Source organism: Phacochoerus africanus, chromosome 14 (assembly GCF_016906955.1).
Source record: "Phacochoerus africanus isolate WHEZ1 chromosome 14, ROS_Pafr_v1, whole genome shotgun sequence".
Taxonomy (NCBI): Eukaryota; Metazoa; Chordata; class Mammalia; order Artiodactyla; family Suidae; genus Phacochoerus; species Phacochoerus africanus.
Window position 1 is genome coordinate 35,090,381 of NC_062557.1, and position 23,551 is coordinate 35,113,931.

At 39.6% G+C, this 23,551-nt stretch overlaps 1 protein-coding gene across 6 annotated transcripts in view; it reads right to left on the reverse strand.

Annotated features, from left to right (window-relative positions):
• TRIM37 (tripartite motif containing 37) overlaps positions 1–23,551 on the reverse strand; it is a 132,587-nt gene that overhangs the window by 70,350 nt on the left and 38,686 nt on the right. For all 6 annotated transcript variants that reach the window (XM_047756861.1, XM_047756859.1, XM_047756862.1 and 3 more), the window contains exons 12-13: positions 13,633–13,709; positions 682–861 (exon numbers count right to left, since the gene is read on the reverse strand). In XM_047756861.1, the coding sequence (XP_047612817.1) occupies positions 682–861; positions 13,633–13,709 (257 nt within the window). The remainder of the gene's footprint in view (positions 1–681; positions 862–13,632; positions 13,710–23,551) is intronic.

Below are 23,551 nucleotides of genomic sequence, written 5' to 3' on the forward strand. Positions count from 1 at the left end.
TGAGCCACGTCTGTGACTGACACCACAGCTCACAACACCGGATCCTTAACCCACTGAGCAAGATACTAGTCGGATTTATTTCTGCTGAGCCACGACAGGAACTCCAAGCTCTCATTTTGATCATCAAATTAAAACTTCATGCAATTATGCCCCAAAACTGAGTTATAAAGGTCACAACATTAAATATGGTAGTTTTATAATCACTGTTTATGTTATCCTTTCTTGCAAAAAACACACCAACAGCCATCACTTAGTTTTCTTTCCTCTCTATTCTCTTAATTTGCTGTCATCTAAAAGAAACTGAAAATCTTTTTGTGAAATTAAATTTGCAAAAGCAGTCATCCAAATAAAATATATAGTGAGAAAAGAAAAAAAAAAAACTTGATCCCTCACTATTCAATTTCCAAACGGTGAGTGAGGTTGTTAGGAAGTCAACAGATAAATAAGACATTACCACATTTATTGGAAGTAGTAGTTTACTTTTTATGGGATTACTAACTGGATGTCAAATACGCATCTGATTAACTTATTCACTGACTACCCAGGACTTCTGAAATTAAATGGTTATGAACATGGCAAGGTTATAGTATGAATTTCAATATTCATCTTTGTTAAAAGACTTTTATAAAGTTCCGATGACATTATTCCCTGTGATAGAAGCCCCAATATGTTTCCTCTTACCTTAAAATCACTGTATCATTTTGTCGATTCAAGTAACCTTCATTTGCAAGTAAGTCCAAACGGAAAAATCTATTATAACCCCAACATTCTCCAACTTCAAAGTCAGATGCAAATTCTCGAATAATATTTTTGGTAGGATCATTGCAGGACTGATGAACCATCTCTACACGATACTCATACCTAAAATTGAAAACAGACTATTAATATTAGAGTTAGTAAAGTGAGAATGAAAGACATCAAAACATTATGGTCATTAAGTAACTAAGAAAAAACTTAAAGATATGCACAGTTATACTTCTTTCAGAAAGGAATGTGACAACAATATCATGAATGGTCTACCACAACATGATCGGCACTAGGTCCTTTCTTCCTCATTGCAACATTCCAGTGTTGCAATGTTTTCCTTATTGCAACACTGTAAGTCTACTATAGTTCAATAAAACTTTAAAAAAAAGAAGGAAAAATGTTTACCAATATACCAGGTATAAAATACCACCTAAAAAGTGAAAAAATTTTGCATGAAATACTACTTTCTAAGTTATACATTTTAGCAACGCTATATATTTTTCCATTTATTCATTAGTTGTATTTCCTCACATGTAAATACTCTTGCCACATTTTTTGAGGTATATCACCATGCATTTATAAAATAAATACTAAATTTTGACTACCCTCCTATATTTTTTCAAGTTATCATAAATTACATATTCAGAAATTCAAGCCTATAAAATTTTCTATACAATGGGAAAGCGAATATATTCAGATTTCCATCTTATGTAGTATAAAACTTTCAAATCTTCAAACTCATTTTATTAAGAAAGGACTGTTACTGAAAGAAGAAGGAAAATTGCAAAAATAAAGATAACCACATTTACAATTGTGCACAGGGTTGGTGCTCCCAACCCCTGTGTTTGAAGAACCAACTGTATTTCTTTAAGTACATCAAACGATTTTTTTTTCTCTTTTTCTTTTTGGCTGCTTTTGCAGCATACAGAAGTTCCTGGGCCGGGAACAGAACCTGCACCACAGCAGTGACAATGCCAGGTCCTTAACCCACTGAACCACCAGAGAACTCCCAGATGATTGTTATATTAGTATCTCTCACAGTGAATTATCAGAATTGATGGCACAAAGAACTAATGCAAAAGTTGTAATATTCTGTCTTAGGTATCATGGCAGTTGTAGGACAGCTCTATAGTACAAACGGTGCCACTAAACATCCAGAAATAAACCCCAGAATCTATGTGCAATTGATTTTTGACAAGGGTCTTAAGATGACCCTTTTTCCCTTCAATAGGGAAAAAAAAATTCTTCAACAAACAGTGCTAAGAAAATGACTACTACATGCAAATTTCATGTATGTATTTCACATAAATTTAAATTTCACATACAAAAATTCAAAATGGATCAATGACCCAAACATAAGGGCTAAAACTATAAGACATAGGTATAAATATTCATGAATTTGAATTTGGCAATGACCTCATAGATCTGAACCCAAAAGCATGAGAAAGAAAAGAAAAAATACGTAACTTGGAATTCATAAAAATTAATAATTTTTGGAGCTCCTGTTGTGGCTCAGTGGAAACAAATCTGACTGGTATCCATGAGGACATTGGTTCAATTCCTGGCCTCGCTCAGTGGGTTAAGGATCCCACAATGCCGTGAGTTGTGATACAGGTCAAAGACGCGGCTCAGATCTAGCACTGTGGTGTAGGCTGTGGTGTAGGCTGGCAGCTGTAGCTCCAAATTAGATCCCTAGCCTGGGAACTCCTATATGCTGCGGGTGCGGCCTTAAAAAGACAAAAATAAAAATAAAAATTTTGTGCATTAGAGGACATTATTGAGAAAGCAAAAAGACAACCCACACAATAGCAAAAAGTTTTCAAATCATATATCTGATAAAAATGGTAACTACAAAAAAATAGAGAGAGAATGGAGTTCCCAGTGTGGTGCAATGGGATCAGCAGCATCTCGGGAGTGCTGAGATACAGGTTTCATCCTTAACCCAGTACAGTGGGTTAAGGATCTGGCATTGCTGCAGCTCTGGCTTACGTCGCAACTGTAGCTTGGATATGATCCCTGGCCTGCGAACTCCATGTGCCACAGGGCAGCCAAAAATGAAAAAAATAAGAATTCTTCTAAACTGACAACTAAAAGATAGCAATTTAATTCAAATATGAGCAAATGACTTGAATAGACATTTCTTCTAAGAAGATATATAAATGGCCAAAAAACACATGAAAAGATGTTCAATTTCACTAGCCATTAAAGAAATTTAGGTCAAAACCACAATGAGATACCCACTTCATACTCACCCTAAGATGGCTATAAAATATAATCTAAATATGAGAAATAATTAGGTGTTGGTAAGCCTATGGAAAAACACTTCTTGCTGGTAGGAACACAGAATGGTGTAGCCACTGTGGAAAACAGGTTGACAGTTCCTCAAAACATTAAACATAGCAATTCCACATCTAGATATGCCGCTTGCTATTAAACATAGCAATTCCACATCTAGATATGCCGCTTCCGCGGCATATGGAGGTTCCCAGGCTAGGGGTTGAATCGGAGCTGTAGCCACCGGCCTACACCAGAGCCACAGCAACGCGGGATCCGAGCCGAGTCTGCAACCTACACCTCACGGCAACGCCGGACCGTTAACCCACTGAGCAAGGGCAGGGATCGAACCCGCACCCTCATGGTTCCTAGTCGGATTTGTTAACCACTGCGCCAGGACGGGAACTCCTATTTTATTTTTTAATTGGCCACACCCGAGGCATATAGAAGTTCCCGGGCCAGGGACTGAACCCACACCTCCTGCAACAACCAGATCTGCTGCAGTTGGATTCTTAACCCACTGCAGCACAGCAGGAACACCCCCTTCACTCCTTTAGTCGACTCCTCTCCTGGGAGCTTCCATATGCTGAAGGTGTAGCTCTAAAAAGAAAATTAAAAAAAAAAAGTGTTTAAAACTCAAAATTCATAGAGGAAACAACCAAGAATATCGAAAATCTGGGAAGAAAAACATCAATGTAGATGGTTAAATACATCCAGGGTCAAGAGAGGTAAAAATTTTAAATATATAAAAGTTTTGGAAAAAGTTTTTTGTATGAAAAAGCGTATGTTTGAAAAAAGATCATTCTTTCGTCTGCATTAGTTAAGATCATGACAGATAAGCACCTATGATTCTATTAAATACAGTATTTAATTCAAGTTCATTTACATAGCATCTCAATCCTTATCATGAACAAAACTAAAACCTTAAATTCGAACATTCCAACTTAAAGTCCTTTCTTTTATTTTAACTAAAATAAAGTCTGAATAAATTTAATAATTATTAATTTAAAATTTTAATCTCATGGAGTTCCCGTCATGGCTCAGCAGTTAACAAACCCAACTAGCATCCATGGGGACGTGGTTTTGATTCCTGGCCTCGCTCAGTGGGTTAAGGATCCGTTGTTGCCGTGAGCTGTGGTGCAGGTCGAAGACTTGTCTCTAATCTCACATTGCTGTGGCTGTGGTATATGCTGGTAGCTATAGCTCCAATTGGACACCTGACCCGGGAACCTCCCAAATACCGCAGGTGTGGCCCTAAAAAGACAAAAAAAAAAAAAAGGAATTGTTTCGGGGTGCCACAAACCACATCCACAAGCGATGTAAATTTAACTGATGAATGTTCTGTGTGTTCTGACTGCTTCACCATCAGCTCCACCCTACTCTCCTCCCTCACATCTCTACCCCTCTCATTAGGCCTCTATATTCCCTGAGACATAATATTGAAATTAAGCCAATTACTAACCCTAAAATGGCCTCTAAGTATTCAAGTGAAAGGAAGAGTTGCACATCTCTTACTTTAAATCAAAGCCAGAAATGATTAAGGTTAGTGAGTAAGGCATGTCAAAAGCCAAGAGAGGCGAGAAGCTAGGCATCTTGTGCCAAACAGTAAATGAAGTTGTGAATGCAAAGAAAAAAATCTTTAAAGGAAATTAGTGTAAATTTTTTTTTGCTTTTTAGGGCCGCACCTGTGGCAAATGGAGGTTCTCAGACTAGGTGTCAAATCAGAGCTACAGCTGCCGGACTACACCACAGACACAGCAACGCCGGATCTGAGCCGTATCTGCACCTACACCACAGCTCATGGCAACGTGGGATCCTTAACCCACTGAGTGAGGTCAGAGATCAAACCCACAACCTCACAGTTCCTAGTTAGATTCGCTTCCGCTGTGCCACAATGGAAAACTCCCTTAAAGGAAATTAAATCGTGAACACACGATTAAGAAAGCTAAGTAGTGCTATTACTGATACAGACAAAGTTTGGTGGTCCAGAAAGAGGAGCTAACGCAGCTGGTGACTTTAAGCTGAAGGTAACGCTCATTTACTCTTCTGAAAATTCTAGGAGTTCCCGTCGTGGCGCAGTGGTTAACGAATCTGACTAGGAACCATGGGGTTGTGGGTTCGGTCCCTGCCCTTGCTCAGTGGGTTAACGATCCGGCATTGCCGTGAGCTGTGGTGTAGGTTGCAGACACGGCTCGGATCCCGCGTTGCTGTGGCTCTGGCGTAGGCCGGTGGCTACAGCTCCGATTCAACCCCTGGCCTGGGAACCTCCATATGCCGCGGAAGTGGCCCAAGAAATAGCAACAACAACAACAACAAAAATAAATAAATAAATAAAAATTCTAGGGCCCTTAAGAATCATGTTACATTTACTCTGCCTGTGCTCTATAAAGAGAACAAGGCCTGATGACAGCATATCTTTTTACTTACAATTAAGCAAATTTTTTTTTTCTTTTTTGGTTGCCCCAAGAGATATGAGCTTCCTCGGCCGCGGATCAGATCAGAACCGCAGTTGTGACCTACACCAGAGCTGTGGCGACACGAGAACCTTTAATCCACTGTGCCTGGCCAAGGATCAAGCATGCATTCTGGCACTGCAGAGATGCCACTGACCCTGTTGGACCACAGCATGAACTCCTTAACTGAATATTTTAAGCCCACTATTAAGACTTACTACTCAGGAGAAAAAGGTTTTTTGCAAAATACTTTTACTGCAGATCAACAATGCACCTAGTCACCCAAGAGCTCTGATGGAAATGTACATTAATGCTATTTTAGCCCTACTAACACACATCTGTTCTACCGTCCACAGATCAAGGAGTAAGCCTGACTTTCAGGTCCTACTATTTAAGAAATACACTTTATAAGGCTATAGGTACCATAGACAGTGATTCCTCTAATGGATCTGGGCAAACTGAAAACCTTCTGAAAAGGATTCACTTTTTTTTAATGGCTGCACCTGTAGCATATGGCAGTTCCTAGGCTAGGGGTCAAATCAAAGCTGCAGCTCTATCTGCCTACGCCACAGCCACACCAGCCCTGGATCCAAGCTGCATCTACGACCTACACTGCAGCTTGTGACAACACCAGGATCCTTAACCCATTGGGCGAGGCCAGGGATTAAACCCACATCCTGACACTGAATCAGGTTCTTAACCCACTGAGCTACAGCATGAACTCTAGGATTCACCTTTCTAGATGCCATTAAGACCATTTACGATTTATGCAAAGAGGTCAAAATATCAACATTTAAAGGAACTTTGGAAGAACTTGACTCCAACTTTCATGGATGACTTTGAGGGGTTTGAGACTTGAGTGGAGGAAGTAACTGCAGATATAGTAGAAAGAGCAAAAGTACTTCTGATTCAGGCTCTAGAATCAGAAGTAGAGTCTGAAGATGTGACTGAATTACTGCAATCTCATGATAAAACTTTAATAGAAGGGGAGTTGCTGCTTCTTACAGATAAGCAAAAAAGAGAAAGAAAAAAAAAGATTGGGATGGAATCTTTCCCATTCTTGAGATGGAATCTACTTCACAGATGCTGTGAAGACTATTGAAATGGTAACAAAAGATTTAAAATATTAGATACACTTAGTTGATAAAGCAGAGGCAGAGTTTGAGAGGATTGACTTCAAATTTGAAGTAAGTTCTACTGTGGGTAAAATGCAATCAAATGGCACTGCACACTACAGAGAAATCATGCATGAAAGAACAAGTCAAAGTGCAAACTTCGCTGCTGTCTTAAGAAATTGCTACACCCACCCTAGCCTTCAGCAACCACTACCCTTATCAGTTAGGAGCCATCAACATCGAAAAAAGACCCTCTACCAGCAAAAAGATTACAACTGGCTGATGGCTCAGTTATGGTTAGCATTTTATAGCAATAAAGTATTTTTTCATTAAGACATATACATTGTTTTTTAGATACAGTGCTATTGCACACTTAAGAGATTACAGCATAAACCTAACTTTTTTTTTTCTTTTTGCTATTTCTTGGGCCGCTCCCGCGGGATATGGAGGTTCCCAGGCTAGGGGTCGAATCCGGAGCTGTAGCCGCCAGCCTACGCCAGAGCCACAGCAACATGGGATCCAAGCCGCGTCTGCAACCTACACCATAGCTCATGGCAACGCCGGATCGTTAACCCACTGAGCAAGGGCAGGGACCAAACCCGCAACCTCATGGTTCCTAGTCGGATTCGTTAACCACTGCGCCAGGACGGGAACTCCCTAAACCTAACTTTTTACATGCATCAAGAAAGCAAAAAAAAAAATCATGTGACTCACTTTACTGCAATGATCTGGAACCAAACCTGCAATATCTCTGAGGTATATCTGTAGGTCAGGAAATAAATCAAGTAAGAGATAAGAAAAGGGAGTTCCCGTCATGGTGGAGCTGAAATGTATCCTCATGGATACTAGTCATCCATGAGGATGAGGGTTTGATCTGTGGCCTTGCTCAGGGTTAAGGATCCAGTGAGCTGTGGTGTAGGTTGCAGATGGGGCTCGGACGCCATGTTGCTGTGGCTGTGCCTGGCAGCTGTAGCTCCAATTTGACCCCTAGCCTGGGAACTTCCATGTGCCACAGACACAGCCTTAAAAACAAAAAACGAAAGAAAGGAAGGAAGGAAGGAAGGAAGGAGGGAAGGAAGAAAGAAAGGAAGGAGGGAAGGAAGAAAGGAAGGAAGGAAGAAAAGAAGGAAGGAAGAAAGAAAGGAAGGAAGGAAGAAAGGAAGAAAGAGGAAGGAAGGAAGGAAGAAGGAAGGAAGGAAGGAAGGAAGGAAGGAAGGAAGGAAGGAAAGAGACAGGAAAAGAACAAAGATTAATGGTAGCAACAGGGTTTGAAACAAAATCTTTAATCACTAAACTTCTCACAATTCTGCCCAAGATCAACCACCTTCCAATTACAATGGCTGATTTCAGGAAAGCAAATAGAGCTCGATGGTTAAGAACAAATAATCCAGAGAAAGGAAAATCTATGTTAAACAGACTGCAGTTTAACAATGATTAAGTTTGAGTGAATAACTTAACTAAGCTATTGTATTCCCAACTGTGAAATGGGAGTGATAATAGAACTTATAGCTCACAAGGTGGTAATAAAGCAAAATGAGTTATATAAGGCACAGTGCATAGCACAAAGTACATGTTCAGCAGACAGTAACAATACAAGTGAGACCACTGTTTCAGATCACACAGATTTGGAACAGAACTATGATTAAAACATATTTACAATTCAAAGGCTAGAATCCTTTCTGTACAACTAACATTATTCATAGTTTGACTTAACAGTGGTGGCAAGAATATTCTGCATTAAGGTTGGGCTATGTCAAAGTCTTTTTTTTTTTTTTAAGACTATGTCAAAGGCTGTTAAATTGCAGGCTGTATGCCACTGGGGTCAGTCCCTACGATTCTTTCAGCAATCCAAAATGTTGAAACCATCTTCATAATAATGCTAAGCTGTTATTTGCCCTTTTCGCTGTGTTTGACATTTGCACTAATCATGCAAAAGCAACGGTAGTTAAAGAGTACCCGTTATTATATTATTCACTGCTACATACTTTCAGATGGGGAAAAAATTTTTTTTCAATGTCTCTCAAGAATGTCAAAAGAAGTAATAAAAGTGCTGTTATTAAACTTCAACTCTTGGCATCACAAGTGAGAAATATAGGAGTTCCAGTCACGGCTCAGCCAAAACAAACCTGACTACTATCTATGAGGATGCAGGTCCGATCCCTGGCATTGCTCAGTGAGTTAAGGATCTGGCGCTGCCATGGACTATGGTGTAGGTCACAGACATGGTTCAGATCCTCATTGCTGTGGCTGTCGTGCAAGCCAGCAGCTGTAGCTCCGATTCAACTCCTAGCCTAGGAACTTCCATATGCTGCACCTGCAGCCCTGAAAAAAAAAAAAAAAAGAGAGATAAATACATAAACAGCACATGTATTGCATAGTGATGTGTAACTGAAATAGCTGTCTTGGAAAAATCACTTTTTTCAACTGAGTTCCAAGCTCATTAGTCACTTTTTTGTGAAACATCAAATTGAAAGAACAACCGACAGGAATTCCCCTCATGGCTCAGCGGTAACAAACCTGATGACTAACTGTGAGGAGCGGGTTTGATTCCTGGCCTCACTCAGTGGGTTAAAGATCCAGCACTGCTGTGAGCTGTGGTGTAGGTCTCAAACGCAGCTTGGATCCTGCACTGCTGTGGCTGTGGCAAAGACTGGCAGCTGTAGCTCTGATTTGACCCCTAGCCTGAGAACTTCCACATAGGTGCAGCCCTAAAAAGACCAAAAAAAAAAAAAAAAAGAACTGACAAACAATGGTTATTTAGTTGTAGACATTTTCTGGGCCAAAACAACTAAGGAAAAGGACTGTATTTGTTGCCAATAGTAAAACACACTTTCAAGCAAAAAACCATAACTTTGGAAAACTTATATGCCCACAAGAGTTTCAAAGCTTTTCAATACTTCAAGCTTTCCAACCTCTATGGAAAACAGTATGGAGGTGCCTCAGAAAACTAAATATAAAACTACCATATAATTGAAGAATCCTACTCCTGGACATATATATCTGGACAAAACTTTCATTGAAAAAGATACATGCACCCCTGTGTTCATCACAGAGCTATTCACAATTGCCAAAGATGTAAACAACCTAAATGTCCACTGACTGATGAATGGATTGGGAAGATGTGGTAACATACGTACAATGGAGTACTACTCAGCCATAAAAAGATAAACTAATGCCATCTGTAGCAAATGGACTGAACGAGAGATTCTCATACTAAGTGAAGTAATCCAGAAAGAAAAAGACCATGCATCACTTATTTGTGAAATCTAAAATATGGCACAGATGATCCTACCTACAGAACAGAAACAGATCATGGCCAAGGAGAGCAGACTAGTGGTTCCCAGTGGGGAGAGGGAAGGGAGTGGGATAGATGGGCAGTTTGGAAGCAAACTGTTATATTTGGAATGGATGGGCAACACGGCCCTCCTGAACAACACAGGGAACTGGTGTGACTGGGTCACTTTGCTGTACAACAGAAATTGACGAAACCCTGTAAGTGAACTATACTTTAAGAAAACAAATACTGCAACCTTTTTATTATGAAAATGGTATCAATGAATGTGATTATTTGACATTGCATAATGAAATACATCAACTGCATATTTAGTAAATCATTCTTTTCCTGATGACCAATGCATGTTATTATAAAATCACACTTAAAAGATTCACACAAGAAGCTCCCATTGTGGCTCAACAAGCCCGACTAGTATCCATGAGGATGCATGTTTGATCCCTGGCCTTGTTCAGTGGGTTAAGGATCCAGTGTTGCCATGAGCTGTGGTATAGGTCGTACACGCGGCTTGGGTCCCGTGTTGCTACGGTGCAGGCCGGCAGCTGTAGCTCCTATTTGACCCCTAGCCTGGGAAACTCCATATGCCACAGGTGCAGCCCTAAAAAGCAAAAAGCAAAAGAAAAAACAGAAAATCCAGTTGCCTTTTTTTAAAACCACACAAAGGTTTCCAAAAATGTAATACTTAAGTTTTCTCATCAAACATTACTTTGCTTTAGAGAAAGTAATTATTCATAGAAATATTATTTGCTAATATGCAATAGGTTATTTTTAAGCGAATTTTTAAAATTTAATTTCTAATTCAGAAATTATCAGATATAACCCATATTATTTTTTAAGTTTTTAAAATTTTAAAACAATAAAATAAAATTTTTTAAAGTTCTTGCTCGATTCAAATTAATTACTCTTATTTTTTTTTCTTCTCGTCTTTTTTTTTTCTCCGAGCGATGGCCAGGGATCTGATCCTGCGTCCTCATGAATACTTGTCAGATTCACTTCCACTGAGCTATGATGGGAACTTCTCATTATTATTATTATCTTTGTCTTTTGTCTTTATAGGGCTGCACCCGCAGCATATGGAGGTTCCCAGGCTAGAGAGTTAATTGGAGCTGGAGCCCCTGGCCTTCGCCACAGCAACAGCAACAGCAACGCCAGATCTGAGCCACATCTGCAACCTCACGACAACACCGGATCCTTAACCCACTGAGACCAGGGATCAAACCCGCAACCTCGCAGTTCCTAGTTGGATTTGTTTCCGCTGCACCCCGACAGGAACTCCCTCATCATTTTTTTATCTTCCTGCCTCTTTAAATGCCAATTAATCTTTGACTGAACAATGGATAGTGTAAAGTTAACTTTGTGGGATGCTGGATATTTTTGTAAACTTTTTTTTTTTTTTGGTGTGTGTGTGTCTTTTTGCCTTTTCTAGGGCCGCTCCCATAGCACGTGGAGGTTCTCAGGCTAGGGGTCCAATCAGAGCTGCAGCCACTGGCCTACGCCAGAGCCACAGCAATTCAGGATCCCAGCCGTGTCTGCAACCTACACCACAGCTCACGGCAACGGCGGATCCTTAACCCACTGAGCAAGGCCAGGGATGGAACCTGCAACCTCATGGTTCCTAGTCGGATTCGTCAACCACTGAGCCATGATGGGAACTCCTATTTTTATAATCTTGTAAATTTTCTTGAGCTCTGCTCTGGGATGCACTTAGGTTACCGGAAAAATTTGATCCTTTGGGGTCATGCTTTCGTTAGTTAAATGGGTCTGGGGCAATGTCCAGTCTAGGACTAACTGTTCCCCATTACTGAGGCAAAAATGTCTTGAGTACTTAACGCAGTGTCCCATGGATTATAAATTTCTCCCATTACAGTGCTGGCAACAGACACAGTTACTGGCCCTATATGAGCAGCAGGCATCACTCCCTTTAATCCTTTCAAATGGCTCTTTCCCAACCTTAGGTATGTTTCTTCACATGCATCACATCTTGAAATTAAATTAAATTGAATTGAATTAAATACTTGAAGGTAACTCTCTACAAATCTCTGGAGTTCTTTGTGCAGTATTTCTCCAGGGTTTTGTCCACTGCACTCCAGGTATGCTGTGCTTCCTCAACACTCAGCATTATGTCTTCAACTCAAGGCAGGGTGGGATCAGCAGTTCTGTTTCCCTGTGTTATAGCCTGAAAACTCTCTCAATATTGTAAGCTGAGGCAATTGTAGAGCTTATTTGTCTGGGTCTTGTATCTCAGGAACTGCTTTCATTTGTTGCCTCATATCCAATGGCTAGGAAATACTGTTTTTTTCTTTGTTGCAGAAGAAAGTGTCTTCCCATTATTCCATCATAATTGGAAGTAGACTTCTCATACCAAACCAACAGATTTTAATGTAACAAAGTAAAATAAAATTCACCGATATGGTTCCAGATATCCTATTGCAAATTATATTTAACAATCACTTTCTCAATTTTGGTGTCGTATTAAAGATGATGTGCAATTATCTAAAACTGATTTTTAAAGTGTTTCTCAAAGTAGAAAATAAATTAGTGATAAATTAGTGATTGCTAGCAGGGAGACTGCTGGGGACTAAGTAGGGAGGGAAAGAGGCAATGACTACTAGTGAGTATTTGGTTTCTACATGAGGTGACGAAAATGTTCTGAAATTAGACACTGGTGATAGTTGAGAACTCAGTGAATACATTAAAATATACTGAATTATACATTTACTTATAAGGCATATTTTATAGTATGTGAATTGTATCTCATTAAAAAATCTTTTCCCAGAGTTCCCTGGTGGCCTAGTGGGTTAAGGATCCAACGTGGTTACTACTGCAGCATAGGTTCGTTCAATCCCTAGCCTGGGAACATCTGCATGCCACATGAAAGGCAAAAAAACAAAAACAAAACAAAAAAAAAACTTTTTCCAACCACATACATATGAAATCTAAAATCTCTGGTGCCAGATTTTATACATATACTTCAACCAAAACAGTTTCATTTTATTTGCTTTTTAGGACCACACCCGTGGCATATGGAGGTTCCTAGGCGAGGGGTCCAATCCGAGCTACAGTAGCTGCTGGCCTATACCACAGCCACAGCAACGCCAGATCCTTAATCCACTGAGTGAGGCCGGGGACTGAACCTGCCTCCTCGTAGTCCCTAGTCAGATTCATTTCCACTGAGCCATGACTGGAACTCCTGGTTTACTAATCCTTTAACGTGAATTAATAAAAATTTTAAATTCAGAAAATATCAATAGATGGAGTTCCCGTCGTTGTGGAATTCGACTAGGAACCATGAGGTTGCGGGTTCGATCCCTGCCCTTGCTCAGTGGGTTAAGGATCCAGCATTGCCATGAGCTGTGGTGTAGGTTGCAGACGTGGCTCGGATCCTGCGTTGCTGTGGCTCTGGCGTGGGCTAGTGGCTACAGCTCCGATTGGACCCCTAGCCTGGGAGCCTCCATGTGCTGCGGGAGCAGCCCTAGAAAAGACAAAAAAAAAAAAAGAAAAAAGAAAAAGAAAAGGAAATATCCATAGATAACAACCACATAACGAAATATTCAACATTCTCTGGGTTCCCAATAAAATTTAAGAGTATAAAAAAGTCCCGAGACCATATAATTTTAGAACAGCAGTCTATGCCATGTACTCCATACTAGCATATATCTTAAAAAGACATAGTAATTAACAAAAGGAGTTAATGAAAAAGCTAAAATGTATGTAAACACACATTAACTTGTTAGTTAACTGCATTTCTTACTTGGAAGTTTCTGGCAAGCCAGCTGAGAGTTCCAGAAACACAGATAAGTAGTAACCACGAACAACTCCATTTCCATCCTTAAAAAAAAAAAAGAAAAAAATGTTATACAGGAGTTCCCACTGTGGCGCAGTGGAAACGAATCCAACTAGGAACCATGAGGAGGCAGGTTCCATTCCTAGCCTCGCTCAGCGGATTAATAATCGGGTGTTGCCGTGATCTGTGGTATAGGTTGCAGACTTGGCTTGGATCCCATGTTGCTGTGACTGTGGTGTAGGCCGGCAGCCACAGCTCTGATTCCACCCCTAGCCTGCGAACCTCCATATGCAGCTTTTTAGGTGCAGCCCTAAAAAGCAAAAAGTCATACAAACTCCAGGTCAATTTAAATATAAAAATTTAAGCCACAATGAAACCAAAAAAATAGATTACTATCTGATATTTGGATTGGGACGTAGTTTTAAGCTTAAAAACAATGAGAAATAATAAAAAGATCAAGATATTTGAATCTGTAACAATTTACACTAATGTTAAAAAATTACAAGGAAAATATGAAAGCAAACTAAGGAAAATATCAACAACTATGAAAAAAGTTAAGAATTTTAACACATACAGAACTCTTGTAACTACATGTATAAATATCCGTTGCCCTAAGTAGACTGAGACAGCTGAGGGGAGGGATCTGTCTACACATGGGTACATGTACTTCTCAATCCCTTCATTTCTAAGCAACTTTATTCCAAAAGGTCCTGATGCAGTTTTCAAGGCTTACATGGTAATCACTCAATGAATACTATGAATAAACAAATCATCAGTTAAGCAAAAAAGCTAGACACAAAAGATGACATGTATACAACATGATACATGATCCCAGCATGTGAAATTCTGAAAAGCACAAATACAATGACAAAAACAGATGAGTGGTTGCAGAGAAAGGGAGAAAAAAGGATTACCTGAAAAGGGTAAATTAAGTAACTTCTGGAGGTGATGAAAGTCATGACTGTGATGATTATACAACTACATATAATGCAGTACAAAACTTGCTAAAATTAGTGAGTGTTACTGAACAAAAATTATAAAGTATACTGATTTTTAAAAATCAACCAACACGGGAGTTCCCGTCATGGCGCAGTGGTTAACGAATCCGACTAGGAACCATGAGGTTTCGGGTTCAGTCCCTGCCCTTGCTCAGTGGGTTAAGGGTCCGGTGTTGCCGTGAGCTGTGGTGCAGGTTGCAGACGCGGCTCAGATCCCGCGTTGCTGTGGCTCTGGTGTAGGCCGGTGGCTACAGCTCCAATTGGACCCCCTAGCCTGGGAACCTCCATATGCCACGAGAGCGGCCTAAGAAATAGGAAAAAGACAAAAAAAAAAAATCAACCAACATCCTTGTTCAAAGAGCTGGGTTTTTTTTTTTTTTCCTTTTTCTGAATTATGTTCCTAAAATGATTTCCCTGGAATAAAATCAATTAATGAAAAGGTATAAACTTTTTTTACTCTTGAACTTTATTGGAAATTTCTTATTTTTATCATAATTTTAAGGAACAAAATTTTTTACTATTACTTACATGCCAGCTGTACCTTTAACAAAATATTAGCTTTAAGAATTTTCAAAAGGCAGAGGATTCTGGAAAGACTACCCCCAATGGCAGCATAGTTTCTATAACTCTCTAAATCCAAACATGAAACACAATAAAAAGACAAAACAGCAAAACCAAAAGCTCACAAACATTTACAACCATACTACATGAGAGGTTATCACCACAACCCCTAAAATATAAGCAGGTAAAGATATGACAGTTATGACCACAAACACCCACATGATAGCAACAGTACAGGAGAAAGGAGGAAGCAGCAATGGGATAGCTGATGGGCCAGAAAAAAAGAAAACTGCAAAATGGGCAAGAATTAGTTAATGAAAGCATCACGAGTCACATATGACAGCTAAAACTGGAAAGAGCTGCTCAATGTAATACCAACTAAGTACGAGGGGGCCTAATATAAAAAAGTCTGAAAAATAAATGCAATCTAGTTACTCTAAACGCTTAAAAGTGAATATCTAGGTCCTTTTAGAATAGGTCCAAAGAAACTGCTAGGAGGAAAATAAAAGATAAACAGCACTGAAATAATACAGACAACTGAAGGAAAAAATCCAGATGAGAAGGGGACAAGAGACAGGAAATATCTTAGGAAGCAAGGTACCAGATTTCTGACTGCCACATCACACTATCCACATGCAAAAGAATGAAGCTGTACCCCTACATCATACAAAAATTAACTCAAGGAGTTTCCATTGTGATGCAGTGGAAGCGAATTCCTCTAGGAACTATAAGGCTGCAGGTTTGATCCCTGGCCTCACTTGGTGGGTTAAGGATCTGGCGTTGCTGTGAGCTGTGGTGTAGACTGCAGATGCAGCTTAGATCCGATGTTGCTATGGTTGTGGTGCAGGCCAGCAGCTGTAGCTCCGATTTGACCCCTAGCCTGGGAACCTCCATATGCCGTGGGTACAGTCCTAAAAAGACCAAAACTAACTAACTAAATAAATAAACAAACCTCAAAATATATCAAAAACATCTAAACCTAAGTCCGAAACCATAAAACTCATAGAAAGAAAACAGTGAAATAACTCCATGACACAGAATTAGTAAGGGCTCCCTGGAAATGAAACCAAAAGCAAAAACAAACTAGACTACGACAAAATTTAAAAATTCTGTGCATTACAAGGACACAATCAAAAGAGTAAAAAGAAACTTTACAGAATGGGGGAAATTATGTGTAAATCATATATATAATAATGGGTCAATATCCAGAATACATAAATTCCTATAACTCAACAACAAAAAGCTTGATGAAAAAAATGGGAAAAATGGAGTTCCCTGCATGGCTCAGTGGTTAACAAACCCATCTAGGATCCATGAGGATGCAAGTTTGATCCCTGGCCTCACTCATTGGGTTAAGGATCCAGCAATGCCATGAGCTGTGGTGTAGATTGAAGATGCAGCTTGGCTCTGGCATTGCTGTGGCTGTGGTGTAGGCCGGCAGCTGTAGCTCCGATTCGACCCCTAGCCTAGCTGTAGCTCCGATTCGACCCCTAGCCTCGGAACTTCCGTATGCCATGGGTGAGGCTGTAAAAAGCTTAAAAGGGGGGGGGGGGGGGGGAGGGGGATGGAGTTCCCTGCTGGCTCAGTGAGTTGAAAATACAGTGTTGTCATTGCTTTGACAAAGGTTTGATCCCTGGCATAGGAATCTCCACATGCTGCAAGTACAACCAAAAAAAAAAAAAAAAAAAAGAAGTGCAGAGGACTTGAATATACATTTGTCTAAACAAGATACACAAATAGTCAGAAATCATATGAAAAGACACTCAACAACACTAACCACTAAAGAAATGCAAATAGAAACCTCAATGAATTACCTCACACTCATCAGGATGGCTACTATCAAAGAAACAAAACAAAAAGTATTGACAGAGATATGGAGAAACTGGAACCACTGTGCACTGTTAGGGGAATGTAAAATGGTGCCGACCATTGTAGTTAACAAGACGGCTCCTCAAAAAATTAAAAATAGGATTACCATATGATGCAGCAATACCATTTCTGGGTGTATATCCAAAAGAATCAGAAGAAGGATCTTGAAGAGATATTTGTGTTTGTTTGTTTCTAGGGCCGCACCCACGGCATACTACGGAATTTCCCAGACTAGTGGCTAAATTGGAGCTGTAGCCAATTCAAAAAGGAGACCACACCAATAATCTATACAAAATGAAAAGGCAGAGAATTACGACTCAGATAAGGGAATTTAAAAAAAACCCTAGAAAACAGCTAAAAGATCTGTAGATTACCAACCTCCATGAAACAGACTTTAGACTAATGATAGTAAAAGTGGTTAAAGATCTTGGAAATACACTGGAGGCAAAGGTTGATAAATTAAAAGAAACGCTGAGCAATGAAATAGAAGATTTAAAGAGTAAGCAAGCAGAGATGCAAAATACAATAATTGAAATAAAAAATTTGCTAGAAGGAACCAATAGCAGAATACAGGAGGCCAAACAACAAATAAGCAAAGTGGAAGACAGACTGGTGGAAATCACTGATGTGGGACAGAAAAGAGAAAAAAGATTGAAAAGGAATAAAGACAGTCTAAGAGAACTCTGGGACAATGTTAAGTGCACCAACATCAGTATTACAGGAGTGCCAGAAGGAGAAAAGAGAAAGGGCCAGAGAAAATATTTCAAGAGATAATAGCCAAAAACTTCCCTAACATGGAAAAGGAAACACTCACTCAAATCCAGGAAGCACGAGTACCATTTAAAATAAACTCAAGGAGGAACACCCAGAGACACACATTAATCAAATAGACCAAAATTAAAGACAAAGAAAATACTGAAAGCAGCTAGGGAAAAGAAACAAATAGCATACAAGAGAACCTCAATAAGGTTATCGATTAATTTTTTAGCAGAAATTCTGCAGGACAGAAGGGAGTGGCATGATATACTCAAGGTGATGAAAGGACGAAAACCTCCAACCAAGATTACTCTACCCAGCAAGGCTCTCATTCAGATCTGAAGGAGAAATCAAAAGCTTTATTGACAAGCAAAAGCTAAAAGAGTTCAGCACCACTAAAGAAGCTTTACAACAAATACCAAAGTAACTTCTCTAGGCAGAAAAGAAACAGCCACAATTAGAAACAAAAATACTACAAATGACAAGGCTCTCCAGTAAAGGCATACATATAGTAAAGGCAGAAAAATCATCCACACACAAATATGCTACCAAAATCAGAAATCATGAGAAGAGGGTACAAATGCAGGATATTGGAGATGTACTTACAGTTAAGAGATCAATAACTTAAAACAATCCTGCGTGTATATATATATATGTATATATATAGACTCCTATATCAAAACTTCATTGTAACTGCAAACCAAAAATCTATGATACACACACAAATAAGAAAAAGGAATCCAGCTACAACACTAAAGATAGTCATCAAATCACACAAGAAAAGAGAGGAAGAAAAAAAGCCAACAAAAACAAATCCGAAACAGTTAATAAAATGGCAGTTAAGAACATATATATCAATAATTACCTTACATGTAAATGCCCCAACCAAAAGACACAGACTGGCTGAAAGGATAGAAAACAAGATTCGTACATATGCTGTCAACTTCAGTTCTAGGGACACAAACAAATTCAAAGTGAGAGGATGGAAGAAAATATTCCATGCAAACAGAAATCAAAAGAAAGGTAGAGTAGCAATACTCATATCAGACAGAACAGACCTTAAAATAAAAAATATTTTAAGAGACAAAGAAGGATATTCTATAAGGATCAAAGGATCGATCCAAGAAGAAATAACAATTGCAAATATATATGCACCTAACACAGGATCACTTCAATATATAAGGCAACTGCTAACAACATTAAAAGGAGAAACTGACAATAACACAATAATAACAGGGGACTTTAACACCCCACTTACAGCAATGAACAGATCATCCAGACAAAAATGATGCACTAGACTAGATGGACTTGATAGATATCTAGAGAACATTCCATCCAAAAGCAGCAGAATAAACATTCTTCTCAAGTGCACACAGAACATCCTCTAGGATAGATCACATTCTGGGCCAGAAAGCAAGCCTCAGTAAATTTAAGAAAATTGACATCAGGAGTTACCATCACGACTCAGTGGAAACAAATTTGAACAGCATCCATGAGGACACAAGTTTGATCACTAACCTTGCTCAGTGGGTTGAGGATCTGGCATTGCCACGAGCTGTGGTGTAGGTTGCAGACGTGGTTCGGATCCCGCAGTGCTGTGGCTCTGGCATAGGCCGGCAGCTACAGCTCTGATTGGACCCCTAGCCTGGGAACCTCCATGTGCCATGGGTGTGGCCCAAGAAAAAGAAAAAAAAAAGATAAAAATACTTAGAAGCAAATAATATCAAAGACTCAACAACCTACGGGATGCAGCAAAAAAGCAGTTTCAGTTTCAAAAGGGAAGTTTACAGTAACAGAAGACTACCTAAAGAAACAGAAAAAAAACAAAAACAAAAACCCATAATTTCATACCTAAAGCAACTAGAAAAAGAACAGACAAAACCAAAAGTTAGCAAAAGGCAGGAAATCATAAAGATCAGAGCAGAAATAAATGAAATAGAAATGAAGAAAATTACAGAAATATCAAGGAGCCCCCGTTGTGGCTCAGAGGTTAACATACCCGACTAGCATCCATGAAGACGCAGGTTTGATCCCTGGCCTTGCTCAGTGGGTTAAGGATCCAGTGTTGCTGTGAGCTGTGGTATAGATCACAGAAGTGGCTTGGATCCTGCATTGCTGTGGCTGTGGTATGGACTGAGAGCTGCAGCTCCAATTCTACCCCTAGCCTAGGAACCTCCATGTGCCATGGGTGTGGCCCTAAAAAGCAAAAATAAATAAATAAAATTAAAAAAAAAAAAAAACCTCAGCCAGACTCATTAAGAAAAAAAGAGAAAGGACTCAAATCAATAAAATTAGAAATGAAACAGGAGAAGTTACAATGGACATCACAGAAATACAAAGGATCCTAAGAGACTACTACAAGGAACTATATATGCCAATAAAACAGACAACCTAGAAGAAATGGGACAAATTCTTAGAAAAGTACAATCTTCCAAGCTAAACCAAGATGAAATAGAAAAGATGAACAGACCAATCACAAATACTAAAATTAAAACGGTGATTTAAAAAAATGTCCAACAAACAGAAGTCCAGGACCAGATGGGTTCACAGGCGAATTCTATTAAACGTTTAGAGAAGAGTTAACAGTTATCCTTATGAAATTATTCCAAAAAAATTACAGAGGAAGGAACACTCCCAAACTCATTCTATGAGGCCACCATCACCCTCATACCAAAACCAAAGATACCCCCCAAAAAGAAAATTACAGGCCAATATCACTGATGAACATAGATGCAGATATCCTCAAAAAAATACTAGCAAACAGGAGTTCCCGTCGTGGCGCAGTGGTTAACGAATCCGACTAGGAACCATGAGGTTGCGGGTTCGATCCTTGCCCTTGCTCAGTGGGTTAAAGATCCGGCGTTGCCGTGAGCTGTGGTGTAGGTTGCAGACGCGGCTCGGATCCCGCGTTGCTGTGGCTCTGGCATAGGCAGGCGGCTACAGCTCCAATTTGACCCCTAGCCTGGGAACCTCCACATGCCGCGGGAGCGGCCCAAAGAAATAGCAAAGAGACAAAAAATAAATAAATAAAAATTAAAAAAAAAACACATACCGAAAAATTAAAAAAAAAAATACTAGCAAACAAATCCAGCAGTACATTAAAAGCACTGTAAACCATGATCAAGTGGGATTTATCTCAGGGATGCAAGGATTTTTCTATATCCGAAAACCAATCACTGTGATACACCACATCAACACACTGAAAAATAAAAACCCTAAGATCCTCTCAATAGATTCAGAAAAAGTTTTTGACAAAATCCAACACCCCTTTCTGATAAAACCCTCCACAAAGTGGGCACAGGGGGAACCTACCTCAGCACAATAAAAGCCACACATGACAAAACGCACAGCTAACATCATTCTCAATGGTGAAAAGCTAAAAGAATTCCCATCAAGATCAAGAATAAAACAGGGATGTCCGCTCCTGCCACTATTATTCAACATAGTTTTAGAAGTCCTAGCCATAGCAATCAGAGAAGAAAAAGAAATAAAAGGAATCCAAACTGGAAAGGAAGAAGTAAAATTATCATTGCATAATACATGGCACTATACCTGGAAAATCCTAAAGATGCCACAGATAACTGTTAGAGCTCATCAATGAATTTGGTAAACTTGCAGGATATAAAATTAATATATAGAAATCGACTGCATTTCTATATACTAACAATGAAAAGCATAAAGAATAATTAGAGAAACAATAACTAGGAATAAACCTACCTAAAGAGACAAAAGACCTATACTCTGAAAACTATAAGATACTGATGAAAGAAATAAAGAATGACATGAACAGATGAAAAGATATACCGGAGTTCCCGTTGTGGCGCAGTGGTTAACGAATCCGACTAGGAACCATGAGGTTGCGGGTTCGGTCCCTGCCCTTGCTCAGTGGGTTAACGATCCGGCGTTGCCGTGAGCTGTGGTGTAGGTTGCAGACGAGGCTCGGATCCCGCGTTGCTGTGGCTCTGGCGTAGGCTGGTGGCTACAGCTCCTATTTGACCCCTAGCCTGGGAACCTCCATATGCCGCGGGAGCGGCCCAAGAAATAGCAACAACAACAACAACAACAACAAAAAGACAAAAAAAAAAAAGATATACCATGCTCTTGGATTGGAAGCATCAAATATTGTCAAGATGACTATATTACCAAAGGCAATCTACAGATTCAACATAATCCCTGTCAAATTACAAATGGCATTTTTCACAGAACTAGAACAAAATATTTTATTAAAAAAAAATTTTTTTAAGACATCTTTTCTTTTTCTTTTTTGGCATATGGAGGGAATCCCAGGCTAGGGGTCTAATCAGAGCTGTAGCTGCTGGCCTACACTACAGCCACGGCAATGCCAGATCCAAGCCAAGTCTGCAACCTACACCACAGCCCATGGCAACACTGATCTCTAACCCACTGAGTGAGGCCAGGGATCAAACTCGTGTCCTCATGGATACTAGTCAGGTTCGTTAACTACTGAGCCACGATGGAACTCCTAAAACAAAGTATTTTAAAGTTTGTCTGGAAGCACAAAAGACTCAGAATAGCCAAAGCCATCCTGAGAAAGAAAAAAGGAGCTAGAGCAATCAGGCTCCCTGACTTTAGACTATACTACAAAGCAACATTCACCTATACCGTACGGTACTGGCACAAAAGCAGAAATATTGATGAATGGAACAGGATAGAAAGTCCAGAATTAAACCCACACACCTATAGTCAACTAATCTATGACAAAGGAGGCAAGAAAATACAATGGAGAAAAGACAGTCCCTTCAATAAGTGGTACTGGGAAAACCAGACAGCTACTTGTAAAAGAATGAAATTAGAACATTCCCTAACACTGTACATAAAAATAAACTCAAAATGTTTTAAAGACCTAAATATAAGACTGGACACTGGAGTTCCTGTTGTGGCTCATGAGAAATGAATCTGACTAGTATCCACGAGGACACAGGTTCGATCCCTGGCCTCACTAAGTGGGTTTAGGATCCCACCTCTGCTGTGAGTTGTGGTGTAGGTCATAGATGCAGGTTGGATCCAGTGTGGCTGTGGCACAGGCCCGCAGCTATAGCACTGATTCAACCCCTAGCCTGGGAACCTCCATATGCCATGGGTGTAGCCCTAGAAAGACCAAAAACAAAACAAACAAAAAGACTGGATACTATAAAACTCTTAGAGGAAAACACAGGCACAACACTCTGACATAAACATAGCAGTATCTTCTCAGATCCACCTCCTAGAGCAATGACAATAAAAACAAAAATAAACAAATGGGACCTAATTAAACTTAAAAGTTTTTGCACAGCAAAGGAAACCCTAAACAAAATGAAAAGACAACCCACAGAATGGGAGAAAATATTTGCAAATGAAGCAACTGACAAGGGATTAATCTCCAAAATTTACGAACACTTCCTACAGCTCAATACCAAGAAAACAAACAACCCCATCAAAAATGGGCAGAAGATCTAAAGAGACAATTCTCCAAAGAAGACATACAGATGGCCAAAAACACATGAAAAGATGTTCAACATCAGTAATTATTACAGAAATGCAAATCAAAATTACTATGAGGTACCTTATACCAGCCAGAATAGCCATCATCAAAATCTACAAACAATAAATGCTGGAGAGGGTGTGGAGAAAAGGGAATCCTCTTACACTGTTGGTGAGAATGTACACTGTTGCTAGCACTATGGAAAATGGTATGGAGGTTC